Source organism: Zootoca vivipara, chromosome 6 (assembly GCF_963506605.1).
Source record: "Zootoca vivipara chromosome 6, rZooViv1.1, whole genome shotgun sequence".
Lineage (NCBI taxonomy): Eukaryota > Metazoa > Chordata > Lepidosauria > Squamata > Lacertidae > Zootoca > Zootoca vivipara.
Window position 1 is genome coordinate 78,889,660 of NC_083281.1, and position 22,729 is coordinate 78,912,388.

General features: G+C 45.6%; 1 protein-coding gene across 3 annotated transcripts in view; it reads right to left on the reverse strand.

The window, feature by feature from the left end:
- Positions 1 to 22,729, reverse strand: part of PLCH2 (phospholipase C eta 2) — a 331,389-nt gene that overhangs the window by 55,027 nt on the left and 253,633 nt on the right. For all 3 annotated transcript variants that reach the window (XM_060276184.1, XM_060276182.1, XM_060276183.1), the window contains 2 exons: positions 17,328 to 17,486; positions 2,603 to 2,695 (listed from right to left, as the gene is read on the reverse strand). In XM_060276184.1, coding sequence (XP_060132167.1) covers positions 2,603 to 2,695; positions 17,328 to 17,486 — 252 coding nt within the window. The remainder of the gene's footprint in view (positions 1 to 2,602; positions 2,696 to 17,327; positions 17,487 to 22,729) is intronic.

Sequence of the window (22,729 nt, forward strand, 5' to 3'; positions counted from 1 at the left end):
AAACTCCTCGGAGAGACTGTGCTTCAGGGAGAGAATCTTTCCAGTGTGAGTGCCTTTCCCCTACACAGCCATATGGCAACAACCACATATAAGAGAGAGGCATTGGGAAGCTTGATGGAGCCCCAAAGTTTGCAGAAGTACAAAAATATTCAGGAGGAAGAGCACCCTGAGAGGAAGATCTCCACCCCACCCTCAAAGTCACCCAGTGAGGACTGGGCATGCTCAGTGGGCCTGGAATGCCAACTGGCTGTTGTAGGAAGGGGGTTGGAATGGAGTATCCTGGACATGGGCATGTCCCAAACCCTGTACAGCAGCACTCCCTCACTGCAACATTTTGTAGTAGGCAGACTTCATGCTTGCGGTATCTACCATATTTTCCGGCGTATAAAATGACCCCCAACTTCTCCAGTTAAAATATAGAGTTTGGGATATACTCGCGGTGTAAGACTACCCCTCTTCCTACGATCGTCTGTGGGCTGGACATGCCCGCGCTGCCCATATCCAAAATGTCCGCAGCGCCAGAAATCGCTTCTGTGCATGTCCGGAAGCCGAAAATCGCGTCTGGACATGCGCAGAAGCGATTTCCGGCGCCGCACTGCCCATTTCCAAAATGTCCACAGCGCCAGAAATCGCTTCTGCGGCTGCGTATATTAAGACGACCCGGCTTATAAGATGACCCCCAACTTTTGAGAAGATTTTCCTTGGTTAAAAAGTAGTCTTATACGCAGGAAAATACTTTCTGCTTTACTAGGCCAACACGAGTCACCCACTGGAGCAAGGTATAAAAGGCATTCGATTAGAATGAAAGAGCAGGGTCCCTGCATTCTGATAGCACGTTCAAACTAGTACTAGCAACATTGTGATTCAACTTGAACTTGCAAAGAATCGATCCTTTGGTGTGTTGGAACTCTTTGCCCATTGATATAAGGCACTGTATTGTTTGCAGAGCCTGTTAAAAACCCTTTTTTCTTCCAGCAAGAGTGGCTGGGGGAACCCAGCCAGATGGGCGGGGTATAAATAAATTATTATTATTATTATTATTATTATTATTATTATTATTATTATTATGGCATGTAATTTTAGTGTGGATTGTGACACCTGATTTAGTGCATCTATTTTTTTTATAAAAAAGAATAATAAGTAGTTTATAATATAAATCTTGTCAAGTAATTTGTTTTATTGGTATTTTAACTGAATAGCTTAGTGCAAACTATTTAGAGCTATTTTGTTCTGGTATATAAAATTGTGTTGAAGAAAAGGAAAAGGGAAAGGTTAGGGCAGAGATGTGTATTTTCTTCTTATGAAACACTCTAAAACACAGTGCACACCGAAACTGCTGTAACAAGGAGCAACAGATAACATTAGCAATAACAGTATTTGTGGAGACAATTAACCTAACATTGGCCCTATTTACATTTCACAGAATCACAGATCAGTCTTGAATCATAGAGTTGGAAGAGCCCTGAGGATCTTCTAGTGCAAACCCCCCTTGCCATGCAGGAATATGCAGCTGTCTCTTACGGGAAGTGAATCTGCAGCCTTGGTGTTATCAGCAGCAGACTCTAACCAACTGCTTCCAAAGATTCCTGGCAACTGTGGTTTGCCAATGTTGCTGAGAGTTGTTATTCTCCTCCAAGAGTGATTTAATCCTCCCAGGAAACTGTAGGAATCAGAGCCAGCCCAAAACATTTTGGTGCCTGAAGCGGATTCCCAAAATGTGCCCCCCTGCCCACCAGGGAAGAAGAGTTGAGGTAATATCTACATCAGGAACAAGGCAGGAAGAAAGCTCAGCATCAGGCTGTGGTGTCCTGTGGATCTTGCTGCCTGAGGCAGTTGCCTCAACTTGCCCCATGAGTGGGCCAGTCCTGCTAGGAACTGTAGCTCTCTAAGGGGAGGAGGATAGGTGTCTCAACTCTCAGCACCTTCAACAAACTACAGTTCCCAGGATTATTTGGCGGAAGATATGACTGCTTAAAGTGATAGGGTACCGCTTTAAATGTACACTGACGGTAGGGTCATCGCTTGTGCTAGCTAGTTTGTACAACCACTTTGGATGTTTCCATGCAGGTGCCCCCAAGCTTCCCTGCTTTCACGTGGGGCAAATTTCAAAAGGGACAAACAGGGAGCCCATCATGTTCCTTATGTGATCCCTGATTGCCTGGGGGCACTCTAGAAAGGGGGTGGGGAAATGGCACCACAGCAGCACCAAAAAACGGCAACATTTGCACCTCAAAACCTTTCTCATAAAAATGTAAGCGATTCTCAGGACTTTATCTCCCCTCCGGGCAAAAATAAACATGGAGGGGGGAACACTCAGCACAGCCCTGCTCTTAAATGTAGCTTTGAGGTCCACATTGGTGTTACTTTAGAATGTACATCAGTCTCATGTCAGTTTCAATCTAAAGAAAGAGTGCTTAAGAGAAAATGAAGGGTGGAGCCGTGACAACCACGACAGGCTGCATAGCACTGTGACATCATATTCACTATGTGATCCCTTACTGGTTGCCCCTTTCTGTTCTAAATTTGTTAATGGCTTGGATGTTTGAACTTTTGCAGGGAAAGCAGAATAATTTGTGTCTATTCCTATGAATAAATGAATAACCTTGCGTTTGGAAAAACTCCCCATCAGCGATCGGTTGTGCCGTTTGTTGATGACAGCATCCTCCCCGGATTCCACATCCTCCTCATGTTTGTTCTACAACAGCAAAGAAGGACAACATGCAAGACTGTCAATGACGAGACGGACTGACAGGAAGGCAGGTGGACAGCCTGACAGATGCACACAGAATACACTGTTTTAAACATTCTTGCATTGCATTTTGGACTTTCTCATTCCACCTGGTACCAGAGTACAAAAGTGCCATTTCATTAGGTTGTATGTCTCCTACAGAAAGAATACCTCTCTGGTCATCTATATATATATATATATATATATATATATATATATATATATATATATATATATATATATATATCTTCTTTGAAAAAAGTATAATGCTTTTTTATTCTACCTTTCCTTTAGGAAGCTCAGGGCAGTTTAAAGCAGCTTTTTATCCACACACACAACAACCCTGTATGGCAGGAAATGGGCAAAAGCTACAGTGCCCAGCAAACACCAGAAATTGGTAGCAAATCTGGTTGCGGCGCTCATCTCACTCTATAGGCCGAGGGAGCCGGCATTTGTCCGTAGATAGCTTCCGGGTCATGTGGCCAGCATGACAAATCTGCTTCTGGCGAACCAGAGCAGTGCACGGAAACGCCGTTTACCTTCCCGCCGGAGCGGTCCCTATTTATCTACTTGCACTTTGATGTGCTTTCGAACTGCTAGGTGGGCAGGAGCTGGGACCGAGCAACAGGAGCTCACCCCGTTACAGGGATTCGAACCGCCGACCTTTTGATCAGCAAGCCCTAGACTCTGTGGTTTAACACACAGCACCACCTGGGTTACACACACACACACACACACACACACACACACACACAATAATACAAACCAAGATTAACAACGTCAAAATACTGTTGTCTTTGTTGACATCTGTAGAAAACTGTGGTGGGTTTTTTTGAGTTGTTACTGCAAAGATGGCTTCCTTGCTTGTAATAGTTTTGTTGTGGTCTGATAGGAACTCACGAGGAACCCATGACTTTCCAGAAATTGCTGGACTACATATTCCTTCAATTCCCCCAACTATTTGGCTATGTTTGCCGGTGGTGGTGGTGATGATGGGAGTTGGAGTCCAGCAAAAGTTTCCAGAGGGCCACAGGTTCCCGTAAGTCCTGTTTTAAATGTATGCTAGCGACAGCTTCCCTGATGCCCCCGGCGGCTGGTTAAAAGCTCTGGGAAAGAGACCAGGAGCACTTACGAGTTGAGTTGTTCCGAGTGTGGCAGGCTTAGGACATCTTTAGAAACAACACATCATGAAATTAACATATACGCGAATCCAGGGGGCGGGGGGGGGGCAGAATTAAAAAGAGAGAGAGATTTTCATATGAAACCTCCTGGTTATTAAAAAGTGCTTCATTTTATTACGGAAAACAAGATCGCTGGCACTGTGTAAGGGAGGCAGAAATCACCTGTGTGCCTTTTATGCTCTAGTCGCCTCATGCCAGCAACCAATGGAAGCTCCGCGCCTCTCAGAAATCTCACTCACCTGGCCTCCTCATTAACTGAGTGCATTCGGCTATGGAAGCCAGAGTCATTAATAAACAATTTGGAAAGAAAGCTAATAAAAATCCAACAAAGTCAGCTACTAAAGACTGCGTTCTCAGCCCTCCCCATTTCCATTTCTAAAGCTTGCCACATTGCATTATTCATTTCGGGTGACAGATTATCCCCTGGATGGAATGGGTGCCATTAAAGGGGGGGGGGGAGAGAGGGAGAAAAACAACCTGGTGCTAATCAAAACATCATTATTGAAGATACAGAGAGAAAAATCTCTCTACCCTAAATGGACATCAGTGGGAAGAAATGTGTTCCTGCATCTTCATAAACAATGAAAAGAGCTAAGAGGAAATCACTACGAGATGAGACATTACTCAGCTGTTCTGCCTTGTTAACAATTGCCACCAAGAATCAGGTCAGGGAATGAGACTAGCAAGCCTGCTTCAGATTGACCCAGGGAGCAGGCAGGGTCCATTCCTAGGAGTCCTAGCTGAAGGAAAGCCTACATGCAAAGTAAAGGTAAAAGTAAAGGGGACCATTAGGTCTAGTCGAGGACGACTCTGGGGTTGCGGCGCTCATCTCACTTTATTGGCCGAGGGAGCCGGCATACAGCTTCCGGGTCATGTGGCCAGCATGACTAAGCCGCTTCTGGCGAACCAGAGCAGCACACGGAAACGCCGTTTACCTTCCCGCTGTATTTATCTGCTTGCACTTTGACATGCTTTCAAACTGCTAGGTTGGCAGAAGCAGGGACCGAACAACGGGAGCTCACCCCGTCGCAGGGATTTCAACCGCAAGCCCTAGGCTCTGTGGTTAAACCCACAGCGCCACCCGCGTCCCCCTACATGCAAGGACTACACAGCAAAAGGAGCTGCATTACGTAAAATGAAAAGAAGAAATCTGCTACGCAATTAGCTACCCGTTTAAGGATCGTAGCCCATATGCTTTAGCCTTCAGGGCCAGGATAGCTACTAATCCCTCCCTGTCTCTCAGAGTGGAAATTAACTGGAGGCCAGTTATTTATGTATGACATTTATTTCCCACCTTTCCCTCCAAGAAGTCCAGGGCAGCATACGTGGACTCTTCCCTCCCCTATTCTTATCCTAGTCAGGCAGAGCAACAGTGACTGTCCTAAGTATCATGTCTTAGTGGAGATTGGGACTGGGTCTCCCCAATCCTAGCCAGACACTCTAACAACTACGCTTTCCAAGGCAAGAAGAAGGTATCCTCTTCTCTTGAATGTGGCCCATGACCCTAACAGAGTCCACCTTTCTCTCTCTGCTGGGGGCCTGGGGAGGCAGCTTAAACACTAACGCTTTGGATCCAACTCATGAGATGTGCCAGCTTTATTGGGTCTCTGATCTAGCTACTACACACCAGTACCCCAACTTGCAACCTTACGCCCAGTTGCTTGGGAGCCCAGGCCATTTAAAAACAGCACACAATATCCCTAGGAAATGTTTCAGAAGATTTGTATCAAGTGATTGGGGAGAGGGGACACTCTAAAACAGGAATAGGGAACCAATGACCCTCCAGATGTTTGCTGGACTGCAATGGCCACCATCATCCTTGAACATCAGCCCCGCTGGCTGGAACTGATGGGAGCAAAAACATCACCTGGAGGAACAGTTTTCGTAACCATGCTTTAAAAGGATAGCAAGTTTCCATCGTTATAATTGATTGACTAAGCAACTAGAGCTTTAGATGATTCATAGGAAGGGGACAATTTTCATCACGGAGAGGAAATTTCTCATGCAAATTAAAGGCAGCAAATTAAGGGCATGTTTTGGGAGGGGGGTTGGAATATTGAGTGCCAGTGTGGTGCTGTGATAAGTCGGTAGAACAGCCTTTGGCAACCCGACAAGCCGTTTTGCACTACAACCAAATTAGTTTTCTGCTAAACATTTGTCTCCCAGCATTCCTTGGATGCAAAAGGTGACTATGACCTGGCTCCCTTTCACCAAGTCTGTGTGGAACTCTCCTGGCCAGTTGTAGTGTTAAGAGATGCAGTTCTTTTGCAACTCTAATGTAGATTTGTTTTTTGTTTTTTGCATATGCAGGTCACCCCACTGTGTGGCTCCTGGTGTGTGGTAGAGAACTGCTTCTGCGCATGGCACAATGGAAGGTTTCTTAACACTTCAGGTGGAAGACTTCTGCTTCCGTCCCCAACATCTTCCGGTAAGGCTGGGAGTGTTCCCAAACTGAAACCATGGAAGAGAACAGCTGTCCATCAGGGTAGACCAGGCACCCCCAAACTCGGCCCTCCAGATGTTTTGGGACTACAATTCCCATCATCCCTGATGACTGGACCTGTTAGCTAGGGATGATAGGAGTTGTAGTCCCAAAACATCTGGAGGGCCAAGTTTGGGGGTGCCTGGGGTAGACAATACTTGGCTGGATTGATCAGTGGTCTGACCTGATAAATGGCAGCTTTCTTTGTTCTACTTTAGCCATCAATTTGCACCTGAGCCGCTATTTCAACCTAGAATCTTGGGGTTCTAGTTTTGTTTTCAAAAAGTTGCTCATATAAGCCTCTTGATCCCTGGTGTCATGAGCAGACTAGGGCCCCACAATGCTCACCAGATGACGCTTGGCATTTTGTTTATTTGTATTTATTGCATTTTGTACCCCACCTTTTTCTCCAAGGAGCTCAAGGCGGTGTTCATGGTTCTCCCCTTCCCCAGATTATACTCACAACAGCCCTGTGAGGTAGGTTAGGCTGAGAGGCAGTGACTGGCCCCAAGGTCACCCAGTGAGCTTCATGGCCGAGCTGGGATTTGAACCCTGGTCTCCCAAATCCTAGTCTGGCAATCCACCCACCGCACCACACCAGCTCTGCAGCAAGTGAGCTTAACCTACATCACAAGGATGTTGTGAGGACAAAAGGAAATTTATCTTACGATGAACTCTGAAGAGAAAGCATTATCTTGTTCTCCTGGGGCTCAGAGAGATCTACATTGGCTCCCAGTACGTTTCCGAGCACAATTCAAAGTGTTGGTGCTGACCTTTAAAGCCCTAAACGGTCTCGGTCCTGTATACCTGAAGGAGCGTCTCCACCCCCATTGTTCAGCCCGGACACTGAGATCCAGCTCCAAGCGCCTTCTGGCAGTTCCCTCACTGCGAGAAGCAAAGCTACAGGGAACCAGGCAGAGGGCCTTCTCGGCAGTGGCACCCGCCCTGTGGAACGCCCTCCCATCGGAGGTCAAGGAGATAAACAACTACCTGACATTTAGAAAATACCTAAAGGAAGCCCTGTTTAGGGAAGTTTTTAATCTGTGATATTTTAATGTATTTTAATGTGTGTTGGAAGCCGCCCAAAGTGGCAGGGGGGACCCGGCCAGGTGGGCGGGGTATAAATAATAAATTATTATTATTATTATTATTATTATATTATCAGAGGGAAAGCAGAAGCAAGGGTCAGGTCAGGTCAAGTAGAGCCAAGCCCAGGCCAAGCAAAGCAAGACCCCAGGAGGGCCTGAGAGCTGAGAAAGGGAAGTTGTTGTCCCAGAAAAGCTTAAAAAGGTTGACAGGGCCTTCCCTCCAGTGGCTCCAGCCCTGTTCCCCAGGAATGCTGTCTGACAAGGGCTTATAGCCAGCTCTGCAGCCACATGGCCTTGCATGGTTGTGGAGCTACAGGGGAATCTGAGGATAATGGGAGTGTACTCAGGCTGGGGACGCAGGTGGCGCTGTGGGTTAAACCACAGAGCCTAGGGCTTGCTGATCAGAAGGTCGGCAGTTCGAATCCCCGCGACGGGGTGAGCTCCCGTTGCTTGGTCCCAGCTCCTGCCAACCTAGCAGTTCAAAAGCACATCAAAGTGCAAGTAGATAAATAGGTGGGAAGGTAAACGGCGTTTCTGTGCACTGCTCTGGTTCGCCAGAAGCGTCTTTGTCATGCTGGCCACATGACCTGGAAGCTGTATGCCGGCTCCCGGCCAATAATGTGAGATGAGCACCGCAACCCCAGAGTCGGTCACGAATGGACCTAATGGTCAGGGGTCCCTTTACCTTTACTCAGGCTGTGGTGGTGGAAAAAGATGTCTGAGAGCTATCTTCCCCCTGCTACTTTTCATTCTGGTCCTAGAACTGTTGCTTAGAGACATTAGGCAAGATGAGAGAATTGTGGGAATAAAGATGTAAAAAGAAATTAAGTACAAACTAAGAGTATATGCTGATGACAATGTTAACTCTGGAAAGCCCATTGCTTGGAGTAGTAACTCTTGCAGACAAACTAAATGAGTTTGCTACATTAGCAGGTTTTAAGATGAACCACCAGAAAATGAAAATATTCACAATGAATATGACAACAGAAAACCAGAAGGTTTTGCTGGAGAAAACAGGGTTTCAAACTGGGAAAAAAGTTAAATACTTGGGTATTGCTATGACAAATATGAATTGTACATTGTTTCAAAATAAATATGTTAAAACATGAACTAAAGGCAATTAAAATACGTAATTGAATATATTATTCTCTCTCTCTCTCTCTCTCTCTCTCTCTCTCTCACACACACACACACACACACACACAAAACGTACAGGACTTGTTCACAATAACATGTTCACATAACACGCCACTGAATGTCCTGGGTCCCATGGTGCCAACCTGGCTGGGAACTGGGACACGGAAGGAGTAGACTCATGTTGACTTCGATAAATTGAAATAATAATAAAAAATGAACAAGTGCTGTGAATCAGCTCTACTGATGGGGGGGGGGGAGGAACCACACAGAATTAAATGAATGAGAGTCTTTGGGGCCCGTGAATCATAACTCCTCTAGAGGGCAGCACTCCATCACAGAGACAGCTGAGCCCCAGTGACAAAGGTAGCCAATCCTTCACCCTTTCTTCCTCTCTCTCTGAAATAAATCCATCAAGACTGCTGGGCTCTCCCAGAGCGGTTTGTTCACACAAGCACAAACTGCATTTGATTTGTCGTCACTCGATTACTTAGAACATGACGCCTTGCAGGTGAATTGAGTGAAGTGAATCCACTGAAAAGCATGGCGTTTGTCTGTGCCGTTCAATTTGCAATGCTTCATACATGAAAATTAGAGCCAAGTGTGGGAGGGGTAGAGAGAACAGATTATGTTTGCCGGTTTCAGGGACTGGAGCTTCTTCTGAGTCCATTCCAGATGTCTGGTTGAAATGACTGGACAACTGAAAATGGCCCAAAATCAATATGGGGCTATGGCTGAGGTTTCTTTGAACCTGTCACTTACCTAAAGAAGTAGATTGGAGATACATTTTTCTTTCTTTCTCTTTCCCTTCCTTCCTTCCTTCCTTCCTTCCTTCCTTCCTTCCTTCCTTCCTTCCTTCCTTCCTTCCTTCCTTCTTAAATGACTTATAATCATAGCACTGTGAAGTTGGAAGGAACCCCAAGGGACATCTAGTCCCACCCCTTTGCAATTCAGAAATCAACACTAAAGCACCCCTGACAGATGGCCATCCAACTTCTGCTTTAAAACCTCCACTGAAGGAGAGTCCACCACCTTCTAAGGGAGCCGGTTCCACTGTCAGGCATATTTCTTCCTAATGCTTAACCAGAATCTCTTTTCTTGTCATTTGAATCCATTGGTTCGGGTCTTACTCTCTCGAGTAGCAGAAAACAAGCCGGAGCCATCTTCCCTTTTGACAGCCCTTCTGATATTTGAAGATGGCTATCATATCACCTCTTTGTCCTCCAGGTCTAACGTCTAATCCACATCAGGAGTGATAAAAGTCATGCCTCCCAACTGCTAGAGGAGGCCTAGTGGGGCTTCTTGGAAACAATAGTATCCTAATGTGGGCTGGGCATCTGGAAGCTGCTGTTTTAATTTCCTACAATTCCCCAGGTATTGCACTGCTCCAAGGCATTGTGGGAAATGCAAATAGCAGCTCCTTCTAGAACTACCTGCCTGCCACTGACTGGCGTACAGAAAACTGATTAAAGGGGAGGTATAAGTTGGGGTCCAGACCAGTAATGCTGGAGCCCCTCGGTAACTGCCTGAGGGGAGGAATGGATGAGTCTGCCCATTTTTGGTCCCCCCCCCCCGATTTCTCATTTCTCTGATCTTCAGTTCTCTGCATTTTTAAAAGTCCTCAGGGAAATTCATCGGCATTTTAGTGCAAATTTCTCCTCATATGCATTTTTCTGTGCGCAATTTTGCCCAGTATATACACATTTCTGCAAGATCTTTCCCTTAACGCAATGCATTTCCCTTAATGCAATGCATACAAATCACATTTGTATGGACACTTTGCCCCAGTATCTGCATTTCTGAACATATCACAGGGCCAGATAACTGTACTGAAAAATTCTGAGCATTGCAAATTTTAAGGGGTGGCTGTGTTTTCGTTCTCGTATTGTTTCGGAAAGCGCAGATCATAGAGGTTCACCTTTAAATGTGAAATCAATCTAATCTACCCCCCTTCCCTACCTGAGTGTCTGAACGTAGACAAGCCTTTCAAGATCTCTCGAGGCAACAGCTGTTGGTAAACTCATATCTTAACAAGCCTATAAGGATTTTGATTGTGGGATTAGAAACAACCCACCCCCCAGCCCCCACCTTTCATCCAGAATTAGCTTCTTAACAGACTCAGGAAGGCTCCAGACCTCATCTCAACAGCTTATGAACTAACATTCAAGCAAATGGCAGGTGATCTTTATGCTTTGCCACTCAGGTGCAGAGATTAAAAGCAAGGATTTGGATATGCCTGGATGTTTCTCTCCCTCCTGAGCAGGACTCCAAGACGTCAGAGAGTTATACAACTCAACTCAAGAGGCATATGGAATGTAGGTTGGCCATCAAGGGAGCAGCAGCAGAGAATATTCAGAAGCTGTAATCCACTGTGACATTCCGGGGCTTAAATTTGAGCACCAAAGCGAAAGTAATGGATGAACAAAGCCTTATTCACACACACACACACACACACACACACACACACACACACACACACACCCTTTTGTTTCTCAAGTGATGGAATGACAGCAAGATGTAAGCATGTGCAAGACTGGGCTGATGTTCTACCAGTGGAACATCACAAGAGGGAGAACTGCATCCAGGAATGTGAGGAAAGTGGTTCTGTTGGCAAAGGGGAACACACTGTCCCTTCTTCAAGTTCTTAGAAATTCAGGGCTGTCTGTCGACATCCAGTTTGCTTGGGGGGACAGAAGGGTGGAGACAGGGGCATAGCAAGGGGGCGATAGGGGTGGTCCGCCCCGGGGTTCCACTCTGGGGAGGGTGACAGTCGCCGCCCCACCCCGCGACTCCCAAGCCGAGCCCCTGCAGCCTCCCGGTAAACAGCCCACTCGGCGCTCTGCATCGCGCCAAGTGGGCTTTTTACCTGGAGGCTCGGCTTGGGAGTCAGGGGGGCGCCGACTGTCAGCTCCTCCAGCTCCAGGGTGTCACGCACCCTGCTGCACATGCATACTATGTAGAGGGGGATCGCGCCCCCACGACTTCAAAATGGAGCCTCCAGCTCCAGCCTCCCGGTAGAAAGCCTCATTTGGTGTGGCAGGTGCGTGCCACCCTGGAGCTGGAGGAGGTGACAGTCGGTGCCCCCCTGACTCCCAGGCCGAGCCTCCAGCCTCCAGGTAAAAAGCCCACTTGGCGCGATGCGGAGCGCCGAGTATGCTTTTTACCGGGAGGCTGGAGGGGCTTGGCTTGGGAGTCGCGGGTGGGGCGGCGACTGTCACTCTCCCGGTAGAAAGCCTCGCTTGGCACAATGCACTCGCTCCGTTTTGAAGTCGCGGGGGGAGCGCGATCCCCCTCTATGTAGTGCGCAGGACTTGCTGGAAGGAAGCCCATTTAGTTCAGCATCCTGTTCTCACAGTGGCCAACTAGATGCCCATGGGAAACCCACAAGCAAGCAGGATTTGAGTGCAACCTCTCTCTCTCCCCCTGCACCATTTCCAACAACTGACATTCATGGGCATACTGTACGGCCTCTTGACAGTGAAAGTGGAACGTAGCCTTCTCTTCCATGATTTTTTTCTAATCCTCTAAGCCAGGCATCCCCAAACTTCAGCCCTCCAGATGTTTTGGACTACAATTCCCATCTTCCCTGACCACTGGTCCTATTAGCTAGGGATCATGGGAGTTGTAGGCCAAAAATCTGGAGGGCCACAGTTTGGGGATGCCTGCTCTAAGCCATCCAAATGATCTCATGCATAGATTCAGCTTCCGTTCTGGCTGTGTAGAAACAAACACAATGAAAAAATGTACAGTCCCCCTCAGGGCAAGGGTAGCCAACATGGTGCCTTGCAGATGTTGTTTGACTCCAGCTCCCATAAACCTCATTCAGTCTTGCTAATGGTCAGGGATAATGGGAACTGTAGTGTGGCATACCTGGGAGATGCCCTGGTGGCTGCCTAGCCTTGCTTTTGGATTTGGAGCGATCACTGTACTTTTCTGCTGCTGGGGATTGCTTTGCAGAGAAAGAAATTTTGGGTCAGGTTCACCTTGTCTTCAAAAAGCCCTCTCAAAATTATCCACCTTGTTTGTGGGCATAGATTTGGGGAGGGGAGCATTTAACTGGATTTCTCAGGGTGGGGGAGAAATTCTCCAGCTATTTCTGAGGGGCGAAGCACAAGCTCTTCCTTCCTTCCTTCCTTCCTTCCTTCCTTCCTTCCTTCCTTCCTTCCTTCCTTCCTTCCTTCCTTCCTTCCTTCCTTCCTTCCTCCCTCCCTCCCTCCCTCCCTCCCTCCCTCCCTCCCCCCTCTCTCTCTCTCTCTCTCTCTCTCTCTCTCTCTCTCTCTCTCTCTCTCTCTCTCTCTCTCTTTGCTGCTGCTGCAGGTAACCAGGTCACTGATTTGCATTCTCCACAATATCCTTTCTAGGTATTTGAGGGTGGGGGTGGCAGTCACTATAATAATTTTAAAAAAAAAACATTTGAGAACCTACAAAGATAATTCTGCAAAGTGGTTTTCATTTTCGATAGAGTGAGAAAAAGAAAAAATGTCAGAAATTCTCGGAGGGGTGCTTTATAGATATTGTGGTTCACCTCTTGAACATGATGACAAAGACAGTGAGTCCCCGATTCAAATCCTCACAGCTACAAGCTCACAATGCGGCTGGGGAAGGACTAAAGCTGAGAGAGAGAGCATCTGCTTTGCATGCAGAAGGTTCAATCTCCAGTATCTCTGGTTGGGTCTGAGAAGGACTCTTGACTGAAATCCTGGAGAGCAGCTGCCAGTCAGTGTAGACAATACTGAGCTAGATGGACCAAGAGTGTGGCTCAGTATAAGGCAGTTTCCAATGTTCCTGTGTTGCCTTAGAAAAAGCCATCCTACTTATGTAATAGATATGTTGCAAATGCAGATACCTTTACAAAAATAACAAAAAGCAACGAGCTCCGTTCGCACTGCATGCCAATTTCACTGTTGTTTGTTTTTAAGCCCTTCTGATAATTAAAGGGCATATTATCAGAAGGTCAGCCCAGAGTTAAGCATTAACCAAAATAGAGAACAGCAGTGGTGTGTATGAAAAATCGCTCTTCATTTCCCCTGCAGGAGCTACGGACCAAGCAAAACAACATCATCTGAGATCAGATTAAACATGTTGTTTTCACAGGCAGATCCCGATTGAGACATGGAAGGCAGCAATTCATCCCCCTTCTCCTTTCATTCATGAGCAGAGAGCCAGAAACGCCCTCTTAATGAAAGGTGAGCTTAGAAGCAAAAGGAAGAGGAGAGAGCCTGCACAAAAGGCAGAAGGGACTTAGCCCTAGAGCATCTGCTCACACCACGCTCTTCCTGTGTGAGTACCCAACCTGCCCCACAGACGGTCCTCTCTGGATAGACTATGGTGGATGTTTGACCTCAATAGAATCAGAGGAAGGATTAGCACTGAGGCACCCTCCATGTCCCCCGCCCCCAATCAGGGCCCAAGTGTTGTATCTGTTGGGGAGAGCTGTCCTCCCAAGGAAGAATCATATAATTGTAGAGTTGGAAGGAACCACCAGGGTCTTCTAGTCCAACCGGCTGCAAGACAGGAATGTTTTGCCCAACACCAGGGCTTGAACCCGTGACCCTAAGATTAAGGGTCTCATGTTCTACCGACTTAGCTACCCCAGAATTACTGGCAGTTGCTTCCTCACGATGCTTCCTCAGGTTTGATTCAGAAGGACAAAAGCCTTGCCAGCGAACACTCTCACACACATAGGAAGTTGCCTTCCACAGAATCAGACCACAGGTGCATCTAGCCAGTATTGCTTAAGTTGATGGGCGACAGCTCTCCTGAGTTCAAGACAGGGAGCACCTGGAGATGCTGCAGACCGAACCTGGGGACTTTTGCATGCAAAGCAGATCCACTTCCACCGAGCTATGGCCCTCCTCCCTGAACTTGGCTTCTTGGAACCCAGTTGCATCTGCTTTTCATTTTAGAGAAATCCCGAGGCGTAGATGGCAGCCATAAATTGCTAATAATGGTGGCCTCTTTGAAATGCTCTTCCCCATTTCCCTCTCCTGCCCCCAGGCAAACACACTCAACAGCTTCTGATCAAGCCAGCGGCAGTTGCTGTCTCAGAAACAAACAGATATTAAATAGTTTAGCACAGTGGGGATAAAAAAAAGAAGAGCAACAACAGCAGAAGACCAGTTCTCTTTGCATCGGTGTCCTTCGCGCATCTGGTGGCACGAGAGCAGGCGCATGCACACATACACAAAGGGATGGGAAATCTGGGCAGACAATAAATATTTGTCATGATTAGCAGAGAAGCCAATGATTGCCCCATTAGTGCTCAAGCTCAACTGTCCTCGCCAGAGCGGTGATCAGTCAGGATTAACTGTGTTACTAGGGACCAGCCACTAGGCAGCTTGCTTCCACATGATTCTGTATTTGCACTTGATGCGGCACACGGCAGTCCCGCTTGTAACATATTGGGGAAGGTGGGGACAGACGGTGTCTCCCCTCCTGAGGCATTTATGGGGCAGGTCTCCAGGTTGCAATCTAGCAACCCTAGCTCAGAGCGTACAGTTTCAGTCCAATGGATTTAGCCCAGACACTTCCAGCTGGTGGCCCCTAGAGAACTTTGAACAGCCAGCATGTAATGTGAATGATCAATTGACTTCTTTTTCAGACACCACTTCCTTTGGATGAAAGTATAATCTCTTTTGTCTTTTTTTTGCAGGAGAGGGGTAGACTTACAGGAGGCTGAAGCAAGAAGTTCAACTCCGTTTGCATTTGAATGAGAAATCACCCAATTCACACTTTTTGAATCAGCCTGCAAATGGAAACACAGGCATCCTTCAAAATCCTCAGTTCTCCAAATTTTGTGGACACAGTTCCCCAAGCAAACAATGTACTGTATACACAGATCACAAAACCATAAAATTCTAGAATTGGAAGGGATCCTAAGGGCCATCTAGTCCAACTACCTGCAATGCAGGAATGGCAGCTAATGCAAGTATGCATAAAATGCATGCCTGAGTGAATGTCCAAACATGCATTATATCAGGGGAAATTGCTTGTACAAATGTTCATATGGATCAAAACTGCATACAAAAATGTTTACGCTGGGATAAATTCTCACTAAAATGCTGACAATTTTTTCCTGAGGATTTTTAAAACAACAACAAATTGCTGTAGAAATGTAAATAACTGAATCTAAGATTGAAAACATGAGAAACTTAAGTTGACCGATTCATTCATCCCTAAACCTTCTCTCCTACCCCCCAAAAACCTGCTGTTCCTTCCCCATGACAGATCCTGTTCTCCACGGGCAGAATCCTTAATACCTGTTGGCCCCTTAGTAGGAAATTATCCGGCAAGAATAGCCAAAGAACAAAAATAACATTTAAGCATGTCAAAGCTGAGAGAGAGAGAGAGAGAGAGAGAGAGAGAGAGAGAGAGAGAGAGAGAGAGAGAAAGAAAGAAAGAAAGAAAGAAAGAAAGAAAGAAAGAAAGAAAGAAAGAAAGAAAGAAAGAAAACTACCCAGGAATAGAAATACCAAATAATGACACAAAAAAGAGATCTATCCCAAAATAGATTGATTTCTCAGACTTCAGCTGCTATTTAAAAGGCGACGGAGAATTGTGTGGGTGTTTGTGTTTACAAACAAAAGGATGCTACTACTCTAAAAATACAGTCAGATTTATCCAAGCACAACTAACACTGCTAATAGAACAACTCACGCTAATGGGAAAAGGCAGCCCTGCTGAGGCAACACAACTGCGTTTATGTTGACATTAGTGGAGCGGTGCAGAAAAATGGCTCAGAGTATCTTGGCAGAGAGGCAGCAAAAGGGCTAATAAGAGGAGTAATAATTCCCTTGCTCTCTGAAAGCAGCATACTACTGGATGCAGTTTTTTTAAAAAAAGAAGAAAAAGCAGAAGGTACAGTCCTTCCAGGAGAGTATGCTGATTGCAGATGGCTTTGTCAAGGGGAAAGGCAGGGTAGCAAGACTGCCACCCTATCCATCAGTCCAAAGAGGACCGCAAGTGATTTGGTTCCTCATCCCCTCATATAACTGTTTACAACCTCAGCTATTCCACCTACATTCAGATTTGCACACAGTATTATAAACATGGGCCCACAATGGAGCTACAACATGACAGATGCAACATTAGAGATTGATCTTTTGAGAGCTTTAAGTAATTATGCCCCATACTTATTGCATTTTCTGCAGGAAGCATATAAAGTATAGATGGCATATACAGTCATACCTCAGTTTGCGACCGCTGCGGTTTCCGACCGATAGGTTTGCGACCGCCACGGACCCGGAAGTGTTTACATCCAGGTTCCGTGGCGTGCGGATGTGCAGAAGCGCTCTGCACAGCACGCGCATGGGCAGAAGCGACTGCGCGGCATATGCATGCACGGAAGCGCTCTACTGGCGCTTCACGCACGCGCAGAAGCGCCTCTCCGTTTACGACCTGCTTGGGGAGTGACCGGCTTCCCGGAACGAATTGTGGTCATAAACGGAGGTACGGCCATACTTGTTATATAAGGAGCTGGAGACCTCAGCCCAACAGGCTCCTTTGAATCTGCAAACAAGGGGGATTAAAGGTGTCTGTTCATGTGTTTGTTTGTTTGTTTTTGTTTGTTTGTTTGTTGTTTCTCAGGGGAACAGCCATTGCAAATGTGTTTGCAATGTGAAACAACTGAAGTGGTCCTGAAGCCGATTTTCCGCTTGTCTTTTGTGGCAAAGTAGATGAGGCAACAAACAAACCCAAGAGTACAATCCTTTTACCTTCTTGAAATCATGCTTGTTACCCAGTTTCCCAGAGGGTGTCATGGTGGTAACTGTGAAATTATTTGGGTCTTCGCAGTCGCGGATTTTGGATTCCTTGATCAGAGAGTCCAGCTTCTTCTTCGCAATGTTCTCCACTCGCTTCCGATTGGTCGAGGCCTGCAGGTAAGAAAGGGGAGGTTGGGAGTTAATACACACAGGAGAGCTGGACACTTGGATTCTAAGCCCAAAGCCTACTAAAATGTTACAGAAACGTTAAATGAAAAGGAAACAAATAGACTACGGCAAGCTCTACATTTGCTCAAAATAAACTACATGCCAAGACCAGATTGGTAATCTCATGGGACATATCCACACTACAAACAGATGTTGGTTTTACACAATCATTGCTTCCCCCAAAGAATCCTGGGAAGTATTGAATGTGCTGAGCTCCCTCTGTTTGAGATCCCCAGCCCTCCTTCCCAGAGAATGACTGGTAACTCAGTTTGAGTCTGCAGCATGGATATAGCCCCATGATTTCTATACTGGGCAGCAAAGTTATCATTCTATTCCTGTTTGCTAGAATGATAGAATTCTTCTCGATACCCAGGAGAGGTATTCTGAAGTGCCCTCAACAAGACAAATTCCTTTGGTGGGAAAGTGCCTCGAATGTGTTGTCTGTGATCAAACAGAGTGATGTTGTTGAAAGGAAAAGCAAAAAGCACATATTTTTAAGAATACTTTGCAAAACTGAAAAGGAACCAAAAAGAAAGTGGAGGGAGGAAACTACTGTTAGCAACAAGAACAACTTTGACGAGACATGCTTTGTTACCAAGCCACTAGCGTTCTTCCCGGAACAGAAGGAAACCTTAGACTCATCGTTGTGCAGTTTTTCCAAGGCTTAAATCACTTGCAAGGGAGCCAAATACTAGCCATTAAAGGTAGCTGGACCCATAGAGAAATTGTGATTGAGATAGAGGTGGCCAAGGGTACTCGATGTGGAATCTATCATAACTCAATGGTAGGTAGGTCATAATTCAGTGTAAAAGAGCAATATGCTAAACATATACACAGTGAAAGGCTTAGGGTTCCCCACCCCTTTAAAATGCAATCCCATGTATGCTTACCCAGAAGTAAGCCCTACTTCTTGCCAAAAAAGGTCCGTATAGTTAAAGCTATGGTTTTCCCAGTAGTGATGTATGGAAGTGAGAGCTGGACCATAAAGAAGGCTGATCGCCGAAGAACTGATGCTTTTGAATTATGGTGCTGGAGGAGACTCTTGAGAGTCCCATGGACTGCAAGAAGATCAAACCTATCCATTCTGAAGGAAATCAGCCCTGAGTGCTCACTGGAAGGACAGATCCTGAAGCTGAGGCTCCAATACTTTGGCCACCTCATGAGAAGAGAAGACTCCCTGGAAAAGACCCTGATGCTGGGAAAGATTGAGGGCACAAGGAGAAGGGGACGACAGAGGATGAGATGGCTGGACAGTGTTCTCGAAGCCACCAACATGAGTCTGACCAAACTGCGGGAGGCAGTGGAAGACAGGAGTGCCTGGCGTGCTCTGGTCCATGGGGTCACAAAGAGTTGGACATGACTAAACGACTCAACAACAACAACTCCTACTTCAATGGGGCTTCCTCACTAAAAAGCATATTTGCAGACTCTGTTTTTAAACCATTTTATATACAGTTAGGTGTGAGACAAATCAGAAATTCAGCACCAAGTCCCTGTCAATCATCTCAGAATCTTTGCATTCATTGGCCAGCACAGGGTATCCTCAGTCTTCCATTGGTATTATGGAGCTGGCAATTCAGATCCGACTCATGGCTATTCTTATTATTTCGCTAGCATCTCCAGAGCCATCAAAACACTCCACATGCACAATATTTGTTTTAGACAGGAAAGTGGCCCAAGTTTGTCTCATCCAATAGATTAACTACCACCTTGAGGATCCTTACGCAAAGAATACAACTCTATCCATTTACAAGGAGGAGGTATTAGAAGGCTTGTGGGACCCCTTGAGGTGTGAGGTAGTACCAAAAATCTTTAGAAAAATAATGTAAGCCAGCCACACACGTGTACATAAGCACCCCCCCCACACACACACACACTGAAAAACAAAAACAAAACCAGTCCAATGAGATATGAGGCTGTTCAATTGTCAGATGATGTTGAAGGATGGGGCAGTGAAAATGGGGAAGGGAAATGGAAGGGGATCTTTAAAATGACATGGCTGGCTTAATGAACAGCAGCATTCCACATCAACATTTGTAAAGGTAAAGGTAAAGGGACCCCTGACCATTAGGTCCAGTCGCAGACAACTCTGGGGTTGCGGCGCTCATCTCGCTTTACTGGCCGAGGGAGCCGGCGTTTGTCCGCAGACAGTTTTTCCGGGTCATGTGGCCAGCATGACTAAGCAGCTTCTGGCGAACCAGAGCAGTGCACGGAAACGACGTTTACCTTCCCACCGGAGCGGTACCTATTTATCTACTTGCACTTTGACGTGCTTTTCAACTGCTAGGTTGGCAGGAGCTGGGACCGAACAACGGGAGCTCACCCCGTCGCGGGGATTCGAACCACCAACCTTCTGATCGGCAAGCCCTAGGCTCTGTGGTTTAGACCACATGGCCACCCACATTCCACACATCAACATTTGAGTTTGCTCTTAATACATGCGAGAACCAGGGTGGATAAAAATAAATGATTTTTTAAAAAATCAGATTTATTTTAAAATCAGATTTTTTAAAATTTAAATCGGATTTTTAAAATGTAGGAAAGATAGTTTTCTATTCATCAGTAAATAAGGATTTGTTTTAAATTTTTCATGTGTGCTAAAACTCAGTTTTTTAAAAAAATAAAATCGTTTAACCACATCAGTTAACAAACATGGATACATATGCTATAATGTTATTGTTTTAGTTAAACAAATTGTTTCAATTGTTATTAAGGAAATGATTATTTTTCTCCTTCCAATAAAGTACAGCAGAAAAGTTGTCCAAATATAAACAGTTAACTTATTAAACCTCACAATAATTTCATAATTATCTGTCAATGTATTTCTAATAGTATAACCAAATCAGTAATTTTTGATATAACTGTAAAAACAACTCTGAAAATTTATTATTCCAAAAATGAAACTTCATCTGGTTGTAAATATTAAGATTATACCACCAAGAATGAGTCTTTTTGTAAAATAAATAAATAAATGATAAGATTTAAAACAAGTCTTACTGACTAGTGATTTAAATCGTGATTTAAATCCATTTGATTTAAATCAAATCCACCCTGGTGGGATCTGAAGCAAACAGACTCCGCTTAGATGTATTAAGAACAAATTCAAATGATGAGATAAGCTGGCTGTGTGGCCCAAAGAGGGTTATTGAGAAACAAAAAGGATGCTCAACATGCTTGGAGGAGCCCCAAACTTTCCAAAACTTTTTTTTTTGGCGGCGGGGGGGGGGGGGGGGAGGAACAGCCAATAAAAATTGTGTGTGAATGATGAATGTCTGCTGGGATGGAGAACGGGACACCAAGCAGGGGATAAGGGCAGAACCAGCTGACTGGAATATCCAACAGGAACACTCCACGCAGCAACTTTTTTGCAGCAGGTCCCACATGTAATAAATAAAAACTTGTATTTTTCTCAGAGAGAGAGAGAGAGAGAGAGAGAGAGAGAGAGAGAGAGAGAGAGAGAGAGAGAGAATCATATGGGGGGGGGAGTATCTTCTAGAAGAATAGTACTGTTATATCTTCTGATCTACTTCTGGAGGTTCTTTGTAGATTATGCATTAAAACTTCCGCCAAGCAAACGGGGTTGAAAGCCACCCTGGGAATCACTTTTCACTGCAGAATTCATTCAGAAATAGACCTACAATGTCATTCTCCTACTTTACTGTTATTTGCCCAGCAGTGAGCCCCAAATTTCAGGCACATCACTGCAGTTTTCACTCTAACAACAAAAACAACCACACACAAAAAAATGCCAAGAAAACCAAGTGAATCTTCCAAATATGCTTAAAAAGAAACAACAAAGAAAAACAGGCAATGTTAACTTACTGGGGTAAAATAGAGAGTCTGATGTGGTGTTTTGAGCCCAAATCAACTCAGGGATTTGAGTGCCCTTCTCCTGATACTATACACATGGCTTTGTTTTCTGACATTTTACAATCCTGAGACATGTGTGAATTGACTTTGGCTAGAAAAAATATACCATAAACTGTACATATCAGTTTCATTTTACCCAATGTTGATTTTCTACTACACTGGAAGTTGTGCAGGGTTGAAAACGACCTCCTAAAACTGCCTGGTTTTCAGCTTCCTTGGAAGAGGGTTAAATAGCCTATGATGCACAGTAGGAATGTGTGTGCATCTTTCCTACTTGATGGCTCTAACTTCCAAGCAACTTGCAGCTTCAGAAGAACACAGCCTATGCTTTCTTAATTAGCCACCGAATGGGGATTAATGGTATCAAAATACCAGCTGTCAGTTTCTGTGCTTTCAAAGTGCCGTTCAAGAGCAGGGCCTGTCAAACGCATCTGGAAACCCAGATGTTGCTTGCAGAAAGTTTTGGTTTGTTTGTGTTTACCCCCTTTTAAAGCAGATGAAACAAATTGAAGGCTAATGAAGACAAAGATGCAACATAAAGTGAAGGCTCCTTGCTCCAGCTTCTTTTTATATAAATTCAACAAAATCAAAAGGAAACATTAATACAATACAGATGGGCCCCTTCAGAGGGAATGAAGATTTCTCCTCTCTTAGTTTCATCTTCTCAACTTTCCTCCAAGACTTTTCTTTTTCTGTGGGGGATGGGAAGGGGAGAAAGGAAAATGAAATTTCATCTCCTCTCATCGCTATAGGCTGGTGGCTTGAGTGAAGCCCAGGAAGATTCGCAGCAGGCAAACGGCAACAGATTCAATTGGGTTAAGTATTGATTTTCTATAGTGTTTGCGCAAGCTACTGAGAAAACAGACAAAATTACTTTCTACTCCCGTTGCTTCTAGGGCTTGACCCTCATGCTGGCATTTAGCCTTGTGAGCAACCTGGGAGGGGGTTCCTCGCACAGTCGCAGCCTTGCAAGCCAGGCAAAGGGAGCTGTCCAGAAGGAGGAGGTCCTGATGCTAAGCATCGGGGAAGCTCTCCAGAAGGCTCCTAGGCTAGGAGCAGATCTATCTTGGAGGCTCTTGCATCACCAGTTTCCATTCCGCAACTGGAAGTTTAAGCCAAGGATGGAGAGGCTGTCGTCCTCCAGATGTTGCTAGACTGCAGCTCTTAAGAGCCCAGCATGGCCAATAGTCAAGAACCATGGGGATTCTAGCCCCACAACATTTAGATAGGCACAGGTCCCTTGCCCTGGTTCTGAAGTACTTGGCCTGGCTACGCCCACCCTTCCACATGCACCATAAGAACATAGGAATACCCTG